Here is a 14,522-nt window from a genome sequence, read left to right on the forward strand (position 1 = left end):
ATGATCCATAGGGAGTCCTTGTGTATACAGCATAGCAAGGATGAGATTTGTACATACGTGAAAACTTGGCTATGACTTGAAGAGTTATAGCTACGTTGTTTTATCACTTGGCAAAGTTCTTAATTTGAGCCACAAGTTCCAGGAAGCATAGCAGCTTTTCTTCCTTCTCCTAACAAGCTAAATATTAAGTAATGGATTAGAAACAGTTGAGGTTATGGCACTTACTTTTTGTGGTACTCCTCTTCTGTCCCATGCGTCTTTACCTTTCACGGTTACCTATTCAGATTTGCGTAGTTCAGTTAAACAGGAGTCTTGGTACAGGATCACAGAAGAGGAGTGCAAAAGAAAATCTTACCTAACACCAAATTCCAGCTGGGGCAATCCTGAGAAATTCCGGGTAAAGTCAAACAACTACAGAGTTGCACTTTCACCTGTTTTACAGGCAGACTAGCTCAGATCCCTGCTGTCTTGACTTTGGGATTACGCAGCCAACTGAAGGGGCAGTTTGGCATTTCAGCGAAGATGGGGGAGGGCTGCCCTCAGTGCGTAGCAATAAAGGCAAATAAGGGCATCTTTTGTCAAGTGTTATTCTTTCAAACTTTTTTGGCTGAATCTGTGAAGTTGATTTATAAAGGGTTTTTCCTCATTTGCCAGTTACGGAAGTTTGATTCCTTTTGGCTCTCTAGATTTAAGCTGTGTGATTGCGCTGCTCCATCTGTTCAGTCATGACAATGTACAGAGAGGTTATGTGATCTTAAGCTAAAATTAACATCTTAAGAAGCATAGGTTTAAAAAATTGAGAACTCATACATTAAGAAGTATGGCTCTTGTCAAAATGGAGATGTTTCCTGGGAACATCTATTAGAACAATTTAGATTTTTATCATGAGATTCACAGTATTTGTGTAGCATTTCCTGCAATATGTAAGTCTGTTTCATTTACCTATTTGGTCAGTTCCTTTTCTACAGGGGTAATAAATTCAGTGATCAAGTTTCTGTTGTTTTGTGTTTTTTGGTTTTGTTTTGCTTTTAATTAAACACTTGTCATTCAGTGTAAACTTCTAGTTGTCATAAAGCAACTAATAACTATATTTCTTGCATCTACAGTTGATAAGCATTAGTTAGCTGGTAAGCCACAGTTATTCACTTCCTAACAGACCCCTTAGGTAATTTAGATGTGATCAGTGTCACTGGAAATTATGAACTGCTAGATCCTGTTGTCAGCTGTTGAAATTAGGAATTTGAAATGTATCACTAGCAAGATAAGAGACATAATTGCTAATTAGTGGTAGGACCGAGTGGATGTTTTGTACTAATACAAACTGATAATTAAGCAGGATAAGAGGATTGGGAATAGCTTTAGCTGATCCATAGTCTAGAGGGAATAAACCAAAAAATATGTAGATTAAATTTTAGAGTACACAGGCTGGCTCAGCTTTCTTGTAATTTGGTAAAGATTCCTCATCTGGCATTATGATGAAAAAATGTAATTCTGAAAGTACTACCTATACAAAATGGTCCTGCACCTTATGTCTTACAAATAGACCAACTTAACTGTTGGTGATCTGCTAGCATCAAGTTCTGAACTGTGGCAATAAGTAATTTTAAATATAATATTCCTTCTACAGGATGAATACTCCATATTTCCTCAGACGTACTCCATAGACATCAATGGCTACATTCTTGTTTATTCAGTCACGTCAATAAAAAGGTAATAAAATCTGTTGTGTTCTTCTGGTTCAGATATTAACCAGATATATTCTGGGTTCAGCTCCTCCTGCCTCTGCTATATTTTCTTTACATGTGTTTAATTCATTGAATCTCTTTCTCCCTTAGAAGTTTAATGGAAATAAAAATTAATGGGTTTTCAGAAATTTCCCCTCAGATCCAAATGTCACAGATACTTTACAGACTAATACGCAAGGTACCACGTAAGAAAGGAGACAGTGCTGAACTACATTGTTTTGAGGTGTAAGTAAAAGTACATAGAATGATTTCAAGAATAAGTAGAGTTCATTGCTCTAGCATCATACAAAGGCAGACTTAAATATGAACCAAAAGGGCACTGTTCATTATGTGAAGTACCCAATAAGTTGCTAGATTGGTCCCTCAGCCTTGTAGCTCGTGAGATTTCTTTGGCATCTTGGCTTGGATTGTTCTGGTTAACTATTCAGAAACTTTCATATAAATAGCAATATATCAATATATGACTTTTGGCCTGTAGACTCACTCTTGCCATGCTGCAGCAAATACGTTATTTGAAAAATTTCCCAGAGTATCTATTTCATCCTTGCTGTTGGCTGCAGTCCATTCTGACATGAGGACAGGGTCCATCGTAGCTGGAGTCATTTACTTGCAAGAAGCATCTCAGTCTTCACAAGGTTTTGCCATCTTCCATTATTTTGTCCCTTCCATCTGGTCGTCTCGCTTTGTTTAAATACTGGTCATTCTTGAATAGATGTTAATTTTCAGTTATTATACAGCATCTTTATTATGACAGCCAAAATAATCCTATTTTTTAAAATTTTTATTTGTTTGAGTAAAGTGACTAAGACCTTAGGCCTTTCACTTTCTTCAAGTAGAAGAGAAGTTGATGCTTCCCTTCTACTTGCAAGGAAGCTGATGAGCTTTTTACAAGTGCTGAAGCATTCCACGTTTTTCCTCTGAATCAGAAAAAACAGGTAATAGACCATCAGAAAATACAGGTAAAACAACTTGCCTGTTGGCTTTTCTGTGCTTCTCAAAGAAAGGATACGGTCTGGCTATAAATTTCCCTTGTTCGCAAGGTCTGTAATATGGAACAGGTTTTGGCAGTCCTTCATTCTTGGTTTTCATCTTTAGTTCTGAAATAGGGAAGGGCAAGCAAATGGGATCTGGAGGAGATGCAAAAGATGTTAGGCTTTCATGTGTGTCTGGAGATAATAAACTACCTAAATCCTTTTTTTAATCAGAGCTTCATTGTTGGTGATGAATAACTTCTGTGAAATAGGAGTTAGTATTCTCAGCCTTAAGTAGACAATCCTCCACTTCTAAAGTGAAGAGAAAAATGTTCATTGATAAGTAGTAATGTGAGGACAAAAATGTCTTTGACTAAAATCACTGTAGATCCTTGGAGGCTTCTGCAGCTTGTGCTTTTCTCTGGTTGGCAGCTAAAGGACATGCTCTTTTTCAGCTACTCCAGTTGTTGGCCTTATGATGTCTTGAGCTTAGCAGTCCAAATAAAGAAATGAAAATCTGTTTTCTGTGGTAGCATTCAACCAGTTACAATAGAAACGAAATTATGGTGAAAATACTAACAGAACAAGGTATGTTAAGACTGTAGGTAGATAGTATTTTCCTCAGTATTTTAGTCTTGATCTGTTTATTCCAAGATTTTTGCTTCTTCCTTTAAATTTGAAAGTATCAACGATCCTGTCTTGTTCAGTTCCTTATGTTAATATCAAGACAGTGTTAGGCAGTAGGAAGGATTTCCACGATACTCTGGTAGCTTAAATGGCTTGCCTAGGCAATCAAATTAGAATCACCATCTGTCTTGACTTCTGTCGAAGTGTGTATATTGATCTGAGTATTGATCCAGCAGGTGTGAGAGCTTTGAGAGCAAACTTGATAATTTTAAAAAGGCATTTCTGTTATCTTCTCTGCTAACCTCCAGTGGGAAGTTTAAATGGGACTTCAGTAAAAGCTAATGCCCTACATTTTTCATATTCCCAGGCTCTCAGCAGCAAGGTTACTGGAAGGCTTTTGCTCTAGTTCAGCTTAATTAAATTCCAATTTTGTATCTTGCCAGGTTCCATGATTTTGTGTAACACGTTTATCTGACAGCTAGTTATTTTTTTTTTGTTGTATTTCACACATTGAGCTGTTTGCTGTAATCCTATTTGGTTGTCACAATTGGAAAGGACCTCTTAGGGTCTCCAGATCTTGTGCTGTTTCACGACTTGATTTGATGACGCTCTTTTTGGATTGGTCAATATCCGTCTTAAACTCTGCCTCTGCTCCTTCTAGCCTTATTAATTTGGAAAGCCTTCTAGAACATTAAATTGATCTGGTCAAGCCAATTTCATTCCTGGCAGTTCTTAGCAACTTGTTTCTGTGTCAGAATTGTGTGTGAGTTTAAATAGCACTTCTCTTTTGGTTTCCACCTTGATCTATTAACAAATACCGGCTGTTTATTCTTGGTCTTTTTACTGAAAACTGAGCTTGTGAACTATACTAGATAAGCAGATACACAGAATTGGGAAATGAAGAGCCTGAGTTGAACAAGAACACTTTGCAGCATTGTGCACTGGAACCTCAGGTGAGGGCTCGCTGGGGTGCTGTGCCATGGCATGGCTTTTTCTAGCTGCATTGGGAACAGCAGGCCTAATAGCGGAAAGAAAACAGTGATTGCATTGTGTTAGTGATTCAGTTATCCTGTGGCTAGTACGCTAGATCTTTCCTGTTGCTTCAGGCTGAGAAAGAGTTTCGTGGTCTGTAGCAGAATTTATTTTGTAGTATTTTTATTCGTCTTTCAGTTTGCAGGGTCACCTAGTTCTACACGTAGTAATGCCTCTCAACTTTGTCACAACCAACCTCCATTTAACTCTTATTTTTGAAATAATTACAAGAATGAAAGTCCAAGACAAGTTCTCAAGACCAGAATTTTACTAATATCTTTTCAGCGTAAGCTCTTTGTAACCCTGAAGTCCTTTCATTGATTCCACATTTTTAGGTAATCTGTACTGTCGTAGTTCAGTTATTAATAGTAAGTTGTGCCAGACTAAGTCATGCTTTTGTTTGCAAAGAACTCATTTTCCTGATGGGATGTTAGCTGAACGTAGAGAAGTATTGTGTTCTAGTCAGTCTCAAAAATTACTGCTGAAGTCAGACAAATTGACCTACTTGACAGAAAATCCTTTTTAAATATGGTAGCGTTTATTGTTCCAGAAGTGAGAAGTTTTAATGATTCAAATAGCTTGAATAGTGTTTTTAGGCACCAGTTCTTTGAGGGCTCCGAGTTGGAAGTGTGTTTGAGTGCTGCTCTATTTTTAAGAGTTTCAATTCTAATTGAAATGCAGTGCAAGTGAAGGCACTGCCTGTAGCTAACAACCCTGGAAGTTGGAAAAGTTTCGGTCACTTTTTTGTTGTATAGTTATGTCTCATCTGTGAACCTGTGCCTCTCTCTTAAAACAAATCTGAATTGTGCACTTCATGTACCAGCATTTTTTCCATACTGTAATTAGAGGAGCACAACATCTGCTCTTCAATGCTGTTTATAGCTTGTTTTCAAAAGTACTAAATGTCAAATGCAGTGGATTTTGTTAGTGAGGTTTTTGGCTTCTTGGTATTTCACAGTACTGCTTCTTATCTCCCGTCATCCAAACTTCACGTACATGGTAGGTGAACAGACAACAAGTATTTTAATAACCACTGTTTCTATACCATCTTGCAGATCAATTTACTCACTTTTCACAGAATATTAGAATTTAGGCTTCTTTTGGCTTTCACATAAATAAAATTAAAGAATTCTATATGAACTAAGTGTTCTTGAAAAATAACGTGTTCTTTCAAGGTGGAGTGTACTTAACTAATACTTTTTCTTTGAAACTGCTTTAATTTGACATGCTCATCCAGAGTTGTTGGACTGTAGCAGTTAAATACCTTACTGCAGATACAAGCCAGATGGGAGGTGGGAGGGGCTTTTAGTGATCCTGTGCTAAATGCATCAGTCTTGGGCAACGCTATTTATTTCTGCAAGTATCATAACTGGGGAGGCTATAATGGTAGGCAAACGCTAGTCTTCGCTGCTTCCAGGACCATTTTGTCTGTTGTACACAAATCGGTAAGACTTTCAGCATCTTTGTAGTTCTGCCACTATACGTAGAGTAAGTTTTAAACACAGCAACCTACATATGCATTTAATTGCTTGTGTATTGGGTATTAAGGATAAACATTGGAGTGCATGTGTGACTTCATCCCTTTATTTTGCAGTTTTGAAGTGATAAAAGTTATCCATGGCAAGTTATTGGATATGGTGGGAAAAGTCCAGTAAGTAGTGACACTTTCATCTCATTTCATTGCAGGCATGTTACTAGTACTTTGTTCAGTATACTATAACTGTTCTGAAGTTCTGAACTTTCTTTCACAGAATACCTATTATGCTGGTTGGAAATAAAAAAGACCTGCATATGGAACGGTATGTGAACTCCAGTATGTGTGAAATGCAAGACAGCAGCCGGCATTCCTGTGGCTTCAATGCGCTAGTTTTGTTCTTGGCTTTCCATAACTAAAATCAAATTGTAGGTTAAAAAAAGGTACTGGCGAAGGAATTGGGTCCAGAATGTGAACTAGGAGCCATGAACTTTTGTTGTAATGTTGACTTTTGCTATAAGGTTCCAGGGACGGTCGTTTAACACTTCCCCCGCCCCGTCCCCCTTTCTCAAAACAAGTAACAGAAGTGCATTTTTCACAACTGTAAAATACCAGATTATATTACAGATTATAAAAACAAAGCAATACTTTGGGACAATTGCTCTTCTGGGTCACATAGCAGTTTTACCTGGCCCAGTACAAATACACTTATTTGACAGCAGCCAAAAGCAAATGCTCCGGATCAGACTTCACAAAACATTCCTATTACATGCATTTATGTGCTTCAGTACCCTGAGGACTTTCCTGACATATCATATTCCAATTCTTTTGCAAGTTATAAAGAAACATACTTTTTTTTCCTTTGGTCAGGGTGATCAGCTATGAAGAAGGGAAGGCGTTAGCAGAATCCTGGAATGCAGCTTTCTTGGAATCTTCTGCTAAAGAAAATCAGGTAACGGATTTAAGATTCACTTTATTCAAATAGCAATGTAATGGAATGACTCATAGTTTCACTTAAAAAAGGAAGCTAAAATATTTGCATGTACTCTACAGATATTTTGTGTAGATGGTTGGAAGCAAAATGACTGTGCATTCAGGTTTATGTATACAAGTTTTTCCATGGAACTGTAAATGGAAGGAGGAAGTGAAGAACTGAAAGTTAAGCTTCACTGAACATAGGAGTACAGTTAGTGACAAACTAAAACTCGAATCTGCGTGGTGGGTGGAACAGGGTCTGTGATCTGCTGCAGTTATCTTAAATAGGAGGTCATTGTGGTTGCAGAGGAGTGAGTTGATATATGGGGATGAACCTCGTGTTTTAAGGTGCTAGGCAAGGCTTGGTATCTCTAATGTGGGGAATAATCATTTGTGGGTCCATGAAAAAAGAAAAAACCAAAACCCAACAGAAAGATGTTAGAATACAGCTGAGGCTGTCAGACACTGCTGTGATACAGCTGTAGTAAAGTTGCACAATCTGACCCAATATAACCCGCACGTATTTACACTTGTTGGTTTCCTATCACAGAATGGAAGTGTTTAATTACCTGTTAAATAACATCTTACTCTTGGTTGTTCTAACTAATTTTCTTTAAAATGCCTCCTAAATACATTCTGGTATTTGAATTTGTTCCTGTGGCTGTTAAGAATACTTTGTCATTGATTTGACACCTTCGGTATCTAAGCTACAAGAGCCTCCTAGTTTGGGCTTGAAGCAGTGGATAATTGCTGCGGATTTGGGGGGGCGTGGGGGGTGTCTTTTTTCCCCTCTCTCTTTTTTTTTTTTCCTATTTTTTTTTCTCTGTAGGTCTCAACAACATCAAAACTTTTGCTTTTTGAAAATATAGACATATGATAAGGTCAAAAGGACATTGTCAGGCTATTTTTAAACAAATGAGTCCTTATGCAGAAGAAACGCTTACATTGTCTCATATTTAACCTAGCATATCACATCCTTGGCCTCCTTGATAACATCAGCACAATCAAAAGGGCAATCCTATAGCTAGGACAGGACCTGTTTAAGCAGCCTTTCTTTCCCCCTCCCCTGTTCCTAAAATCAAAACAAATAGCTTTTGTCTGATGTCTGTTGTCAACAATTCTACAAGTTACTTGAGTAAAGTTGGATTTTCCCTGGAAGAAAAACTTGGATTTTTTTTTTTTCTCCAGGTGTGGAATACGGAGTTAGTTGATCAGTACTACTGTTTCTGTCTAAGACTTGCATTAACCTTGTCAAAATTGGGCATGATGAGAGCATGAAATTTCTCAATATCTTCTCTGTATGCTGGAGAGCTTCAAATGCATGCCCAAGGAAACTAAATTGACAGTGTAAAGAATAAACCTGTTAAAAGCATCGAATTTTTTTCCCCCTTGCCTTATTTTAAACAACTTAATACTTGTGGATTCAGCAAAATTATTGCCTGTATTCTTTTTCTTTTGGCATATGTTCGCAATGTGTAACAGTGTAGCAATTCATATCTAGCAGAATATCTTACTGATAACTTTTCTGAAGTTTACATTGTTCTTGATTCAAGAAAAAAAAATTGGGTATATTTATGCAAAAAAGCTACAAGCTTTAGATGATGCTTGGCATGCTTGCATATTAAATTGCTGCACTAACAAAGTCCCATTGACTGCCATATATTTGTGTCTGTTCCTTAGTCTCAGACTGTCTGCATCAAGTTATGCTGCCAACTGAAATTTATATAGCAAACATTGTAGCCTTCAGGGAAATCAGAATGGCAATTGTATGTCAAATATTCAAAATTTTGTACAGTCCTGTACAAATCCCACAAAAAAATCAGAAGTTGTATTCATTTTTGCTGTCTCAAAGTTGTTCTTACCAGGTTTTCCTTTCAGCCGGATCCTTCAGAATAGCGATCGCAGGTCGCTGTAAATTCTGTCCCTCTGGAATCAGATGCAGGTTGTTAGAAACAAGTGCTTGGACACGAATTCCTCCTTCGTGCTTCTTACACAATACACTTGGTAAATTTGTCTGGCTTCAGAAGTTTGGGAGATCATATGTTACTTCTGAGATGGGCGCCCACAGTATGTGACCATCTTTCAGGCTGTCTGGCATGCTTCCTTGGGAGGCTTGGGATGTACGGAAGAAAGTGTGAAGGAGCCCAAAACCAGGGCAGCTGCCTTAGTCTTTTTGCAAACGGTTGCGGAGGAATGCTCACCTCTGAAGAGGTGGAAGGTTGGGAGACACCAGGCATTGTAGCATCCCTTCCTATGACTCAGACCAGGAACACTTCTGAACTCCTGTGGTTTTTTCCCCTCCAAATCCTGATTTGACAGGATCAAAATAGCTGATACTCTGTCTTGATAGAGGTCTATGTATCTTCTCTTACTCTGATACTGTCTCTGGTTTGGAGAGAAAAAGGGTTTATTTTGAACTTAGTAACAAGGCGTGCTGTCATTCTCCTGATACTGAATGTTCACCGTATAAGTCAACATCACTGGAAAAAGAAGTCTGTCAGCACTTTTTCCTTGGAGGTTCATCGAAATCTTCCCCTGTACTGGCTTGGTACAGCAAATGTAACTTGCCTATCAAGATTAAGTCTAAACTCCTTCCAAAACTGCTTTAGATTCTGTTTGCTTTACAGAAAGCTAATTTGATGCTTAAAGGGATGAGCTGGACTGGATTGGGAATTTAGAGCTTAAGAACTTCAGCAGAGAGCTCAAACCTTCCTGGCTGGGGGGAAGTCTGTTAATCCTTTCTCTCTGAAACTAGCCATCTGTATTTGGTGGATGTGGAGCTGAAGTATGGTAATTTCTAGTATCTGGTCTGAAGTTGGTTTGGTACGTGATGTTCTTCACAGCAGCAAGGAGGGTAGGTTTCCTTGCTACGGGGGTTAGACCAAACTCAATCAGCTATGTGTTTTATCCTTTATAACAGCTCTGTTCGCAAGGAACTGCTGAAACCAGAGAAGGTATTCCCTACAACAGGTTCTCACAGCAAAGGCTCCTTTACCCCTAAAAGGGGGTGGAAGAGCATTGACTCTTCTCCCTTCCTGCTTTGGCCAAGGAAAAAAAAAAAAAATGCTTTTTGGAGCATCTGTGAGAGTCCTAGGAGCATAGCCCTACTATATTGGGCAACTGAAATAGTTCTGTAGATTAACTTCAGCAAACTAGTCCTATTCTGCCAGGAGTTACCAAAAGATACCACGTTCTAGAAATAGTGTGACTTTGAATAGATGGACAGCGAGAGAGGCAAAGATCAAAGCTGCAGTGAGGATAAATGGTAGCAGCTGGTAAGAGTTCCCAAGGTCAAATATATTTGAGGCGATGTATCAGCTCCTCCAGACAAGGGTGACCTGGTAGGGCTTTCGGAGGAGCCTGTGTATCAGCAACATATCAGTCATCTAGGGAAATCCCTGGGCTTTGAGAGGGCAATTCTGAGACTTAATGGAAAAGACCTCTTTTAAATTACTGCTGGGCTATTATTGTCATATCTTCTCAAGCTGCTTAATTATTACCAGGTATGTTGAACTGCTTTGGCTAACTTCAGGAGCTTCGAGCTTTTCTTGTGGAATTCCCTACTTTGTTTCACCTAAGCCATAGTATAGTACTTCTTCTTAATCCCAGTACAATAAAGTGGTAACTGTTTGAAATACAACCAAAATCCAGATCAGATTGGTCTTAAACCCAGTTGAAGCTGGGAGCCAACTTTTACTGAAACAATTTAGGGAGCAACAACCAGCCAAATTGTGTTCATCCAGTTACGCAAAATTCATTAGATAAATTTGTTTTAGAAGGGGCAAGGAAGTAGCAAAAAATCTGCTTCTCACCAAAACAGAGCTCTCTTAAAAGGCAATTGCTTGGGCATTGCTTCTTTTTCAAGAGTAACTTCTTCGTCAAGCTCAGATGATGCAGTGCTCAGTACCTGCTTCAGAGTGGTTTGGGATCTTAGCCTCCCCTCCAGAGGTCTGAAATGTTTACCTGGGAGAATGTGTTTGGACGAGCAAAGGATGGGGGGGAGAAAACCTCTCTTCCTTACCTATCGTTTAAGTTCCTTTGCCCAGTTCTGTGCCAAGATAAATTAGTAGTATGAGCAGTTGAGAGTTTCCTCTTTGAAATAACAAAACAATTGCATGCTTGAAAAATATAGCATACCAAAGGACGAGCTGACTGGAGGCTGTGGGCTGGATTTGCGTATTTGCACCTTCCTGGCATCGTGTTCCTGACTCCCTGCTTGTGCAGAGAGAATTGCACCTCCTGGGCTGTCTGTCCCGCTCACACCGAGGGGCACATCTGCAGAAGGTGTGTCTCTGGTACGGTGCTAAGCTCTCTAGGCAGCATGCGTTGCCCAGGCTGACATCGATTTTGTTTCCGCAGGGGAGAAAGGTAGAAGAAAGCCAGATGGCTTTCTGTAGGCTAGGTGCGACCCACATTCTATAATTGGACCATATGGAGACAGATGCGCATGAAGTCTGGCTGTGTTCTTTATTCCTTGTCACAAAAACACAGCTTCCTGCATTGTTTAAAAGCTCATTCTAAAATACTTCGGCGTATTAGGGCTGAATTACAAATTCCTAAGCGTTAACTGTAGGACAGTGATTAAACCTTCTCAGTGAATACATATTTTCTGTGAAATGAATTAACAAGCCCTGTGAACTCCTACATCTTACCGTTTCAAACATCACGCCTTTGACAGAGAATGTACAGTTTCTTGGTTGACAGAATAAATTGTGGAGTTTTTTTAATGAGCGCTTTGAAGCGGGGGCATAAGAACTTGTGCATTAAAATGAAACCATTGAAAATGTCAACTCTAAGTAAGGAAACATTGGTGCAGTATATGTATAAATCAGTATATGACCAAGTTTTGGTTAAGGGAAAGTCTTCGTTAGTGGCATCAGTTTGATAGCAATTGCAGTCTTGACCATGGTTCTCCTAGAGTCTAATTTGCCTAGGAAATATGCTGTATAGTACTGGACTAATGAGCTTCTGACTTCTGTCAGAGTCAGTCGGGATTGCAGGGAAACTTCATTATACAGAGGAATACTCTATTTCCAGTTGATGAAATATTTTAAATAGTTCCAGAGGTAGTACTGTGCACAAACGGTATAAATATGGGAAACTTCAAAATTCAGTCTAATCTTGTTAAGATTGCTTTAAGATTGTTGTGGGGCTGCTTTAGTCAATGGGATTAATTTGGAAGTGATCCAATTAAGAATTACACCTTGTGGAGGCGGAAAAACATCTGTCGGGTCAGAACACATAGTCATAAATCACAGGGCGCTCTTCAGCCTGCTGATTAAAACCAACGAAACCCCCTTTTTATCCTCTTTCATAATGTGACTGCTTTTATATAATGAATGTACTTTCCTTCTTAAGGAGCGTATGCTTGGAATTCATGAAATGGATGGCTAGAGGTTAGATAAACTTAAAGTGGTACGTCTGAGATGATCAGGAGACCATTTCCAAGTTGAAGATTCACATGCTGAAGTACTGATCATACGGTGAAGCTTCAGCTTGAAAATACCATGGAGAAGAAAAATACGATAGAGAAGAAAAGCACTTTAGAATTGTCCTCGACTGTAGGATAGAGCTATTCTTAAATTACTTCTAGGCAATCTCAGATGCTGCATGTTGCAGTTGTAGTTTCTGCATATTCTGATGGAGGCTGGTGTACAATTTTGAAACCCTTAAAACTGAGTGAATCCTGAAAATACCAGATTAACAGCGTAAGGTATTTACCACAAGTAGCATTCAGGATGTTGTCCCAGGCACCTTATTCTCCCCATCTTTCATTATCTTTAAAAACAAACAAGTCCCCACCGAAACCAAGCTATACTTAATCAAATTCTTCTGCAAAATCTCCTGAATCACTCAAGTGGTCTGATACCCTTTCTTAGGTATCTCTGATTCAGTTAAACTTATTTTCATGGGAAATTGTGTCTTTCCATCCCGAGATCTTTAACTTGTACTCACTAGTATGTGCGTGTCTGGGGAAGTATTGCCCTTCTGAGCCCATGCGCTCTGTTTCATCACCTGCAGCTTGAGTAGGGGAAAGCCTTTTTCACCAGACCGCTTTATGCTCCCTGTGGAGGGGGGAGACTCGGCGTAGACCAAGTGGAGTCGATGGCAGAACAAGTGACTCCTACTCTGAGAGTACTTGCTGCCTTCCCTCTGAAGGAGGGAAGGGATCCGTAGTGCTCGTGCGGCTCGCGATTTTGCAGAGGGCTCTGTTATAATCCTGTATGTTCCATACAGTAAGCTAGGATGTTTGTCTGAGCCTGAGTGATGGCTATCCTATAGTTCAAGCTGTTTAAAATATAAAACCCCTTTCTCTCAGGACTTTGTCAAAACATACTGCTTGATAGTAGACAGCGGCTACTTTGGCTCCTGTTTTCCCCTCGCATTCTTGCCCCATGTCTAATAGTGGTCTTACCTATAGGTGAGATGAGAAAGTCAGGAATATTAAAACAGCCCTCATACTGGGCTGTGCAAAGGCAGTGTTTAGAGCTGAAAAATCTGCTGCCTTCTGTAATTACTTGGAATCTTAAAGATTACTTAGAGGAAATGAATTGGTTTATTCTCTGGAGCAGCACAGCATCAAAATACTCAATGCTGTCAGTTACTCAGCACAAGCTTACTATTTAAGATAAAGCCAAATTACAGTTATTAGCTCTGTTGTGAGTATGGCTCAGTTTAAACTTGCCCTCCCTGCAGTGATAGAGAAAATAGTTGAGGATTGCTGTGGAGAAGGGGGTTACACTTTTCTTCCAAAAGGTTGTGTTCAAAACTGAAATTCCCATCTTTTTCCTCTTTGATTTTGGAATAAGTGTTGGATGTGCATTTATCTGTTCGTGTAGCCAGTCAAACTGCTAACATTTTTTATTATTATTTTTTAGTAAGTGGGCAATTCCTTCTTACCTACTAATCTTGTGCTCTCTCTTTGCAGACTGCCGTTGATGTTTTTAAGAGGATAATTTTGGAGGCAGAAAAAATCGATGGGGCGGCTTCACAAGGGAAGTCTTCATGCTCAGTAATGTAATTCCACTGCAAAACCTGAAAACACTGGGAATACATTCTACCTGAAGAAGCAAAACTGCCCCATTATCTTTAAGGATAAACTATGCTTCTTTTTTTTTTTTTTTTTTTTTCTCTTCTGTTAACCTGAAAGATAAACAGTTGGTTTGGAGCCTTTCCCTTCAGATTATGTTAAACTCTGACTCCTGTGCAAATGGCTTCACTTCCATTTTCAAATTTTAAGCAATCATATTTTCAATTTATATATTGTATTTCTTAATATTATGACCAAGAATTTTACTGGCATTAATTTTTCAGTGTAGTTTGTTGGGTAGAATAATCATCAAAATGATGCATATTGTTACACTACTATTAACTAGGCTTGGATATCAGTGTTTCTTTGTGTTAAATGTATACTTGTAAATAAAATAGCTGCAAACCTTAAATGTTCTGTTTACAATTTTTTGTTGATTACTCCATATCAACTTTTTTTTGTGAAAAATGTTCAGCTGCTGACCTTAAGAGGAGGTGTGAGATCCTTGGAGCCAGTGGATTGTTTGACTATTGCTTGGGAAGTTGTTTGTGAGCAATCGGAACCGTTTTTGCTACTAGAACTCCAGGCTGGCTGAACAGCTCAGCTGCGCTTTGTGCCCGTTCATGGGAAGGAGGCACAAGTGACACCTCTGATTTGGAAGGGAAGGC

The 14,522-nt window shown here is 39.0% G+C and overlaps 1 protein-coding gene across 2 annotated transcripts in view; it reads left to right on the top strand.

Annotated features, from left to right (window-relative positions):
- Nucleotides 1-14,266, top strand: part of RHEB (Ras homolog, mTORC1 binding) — a 43,288-nt gene extending 29,022 nt beyond the window's left edge. The window contains exons 4-8 of one of the 2 annotated variants that reach the window (XM_075144230.1): nucleotides 1,628-1,710; nucleotides 5,970-6,026; nucleotides 6,127-6,174; nucleotides 6,720-6,801; nucleotides 13,753-14,266. In XM_075144230.1, the coding sequence (XP_075000331.1) occupies nucleotides 1,628-1,710; nucleotides 5,970-6,026; nucleotides 6,127-6,174; nucleotides 6,720-6,801; nucleotides 13,753-13,845 (363 nt within the window). In that variant the 3' untranslated portion in view covers nucleotides 13,846-14,266. The remainder of the gene's footprint in view (nucleotides 1-1,627; nucleotides 1,711-5,969; nucleotides 6,027-6,126; nucleotides 6,175-6,719; nucleotides 6,802-13,752) is intronic. The other variant, XM_075144232.1, reaches the window with a different exon arrangement.
- The last annotated feature ends 256 nt before the right edge of the window (nucleotides 14,267-14,522 follow it).

This window comes from Calonectris borealis, chromosome 2 (assembly GCF_964195595.1).
Source record: "Calonectris borealis chromosome 2, bCalBor7.hap1.2, whole genome shotgun sequence".
Taxonomy (NCBI): domain Eukaryota; kingdom Metazoa; phylum Chordata; class Aves; order Procellariiformes; family Procellariidae; genus Calonectris; species Calonectris borealis.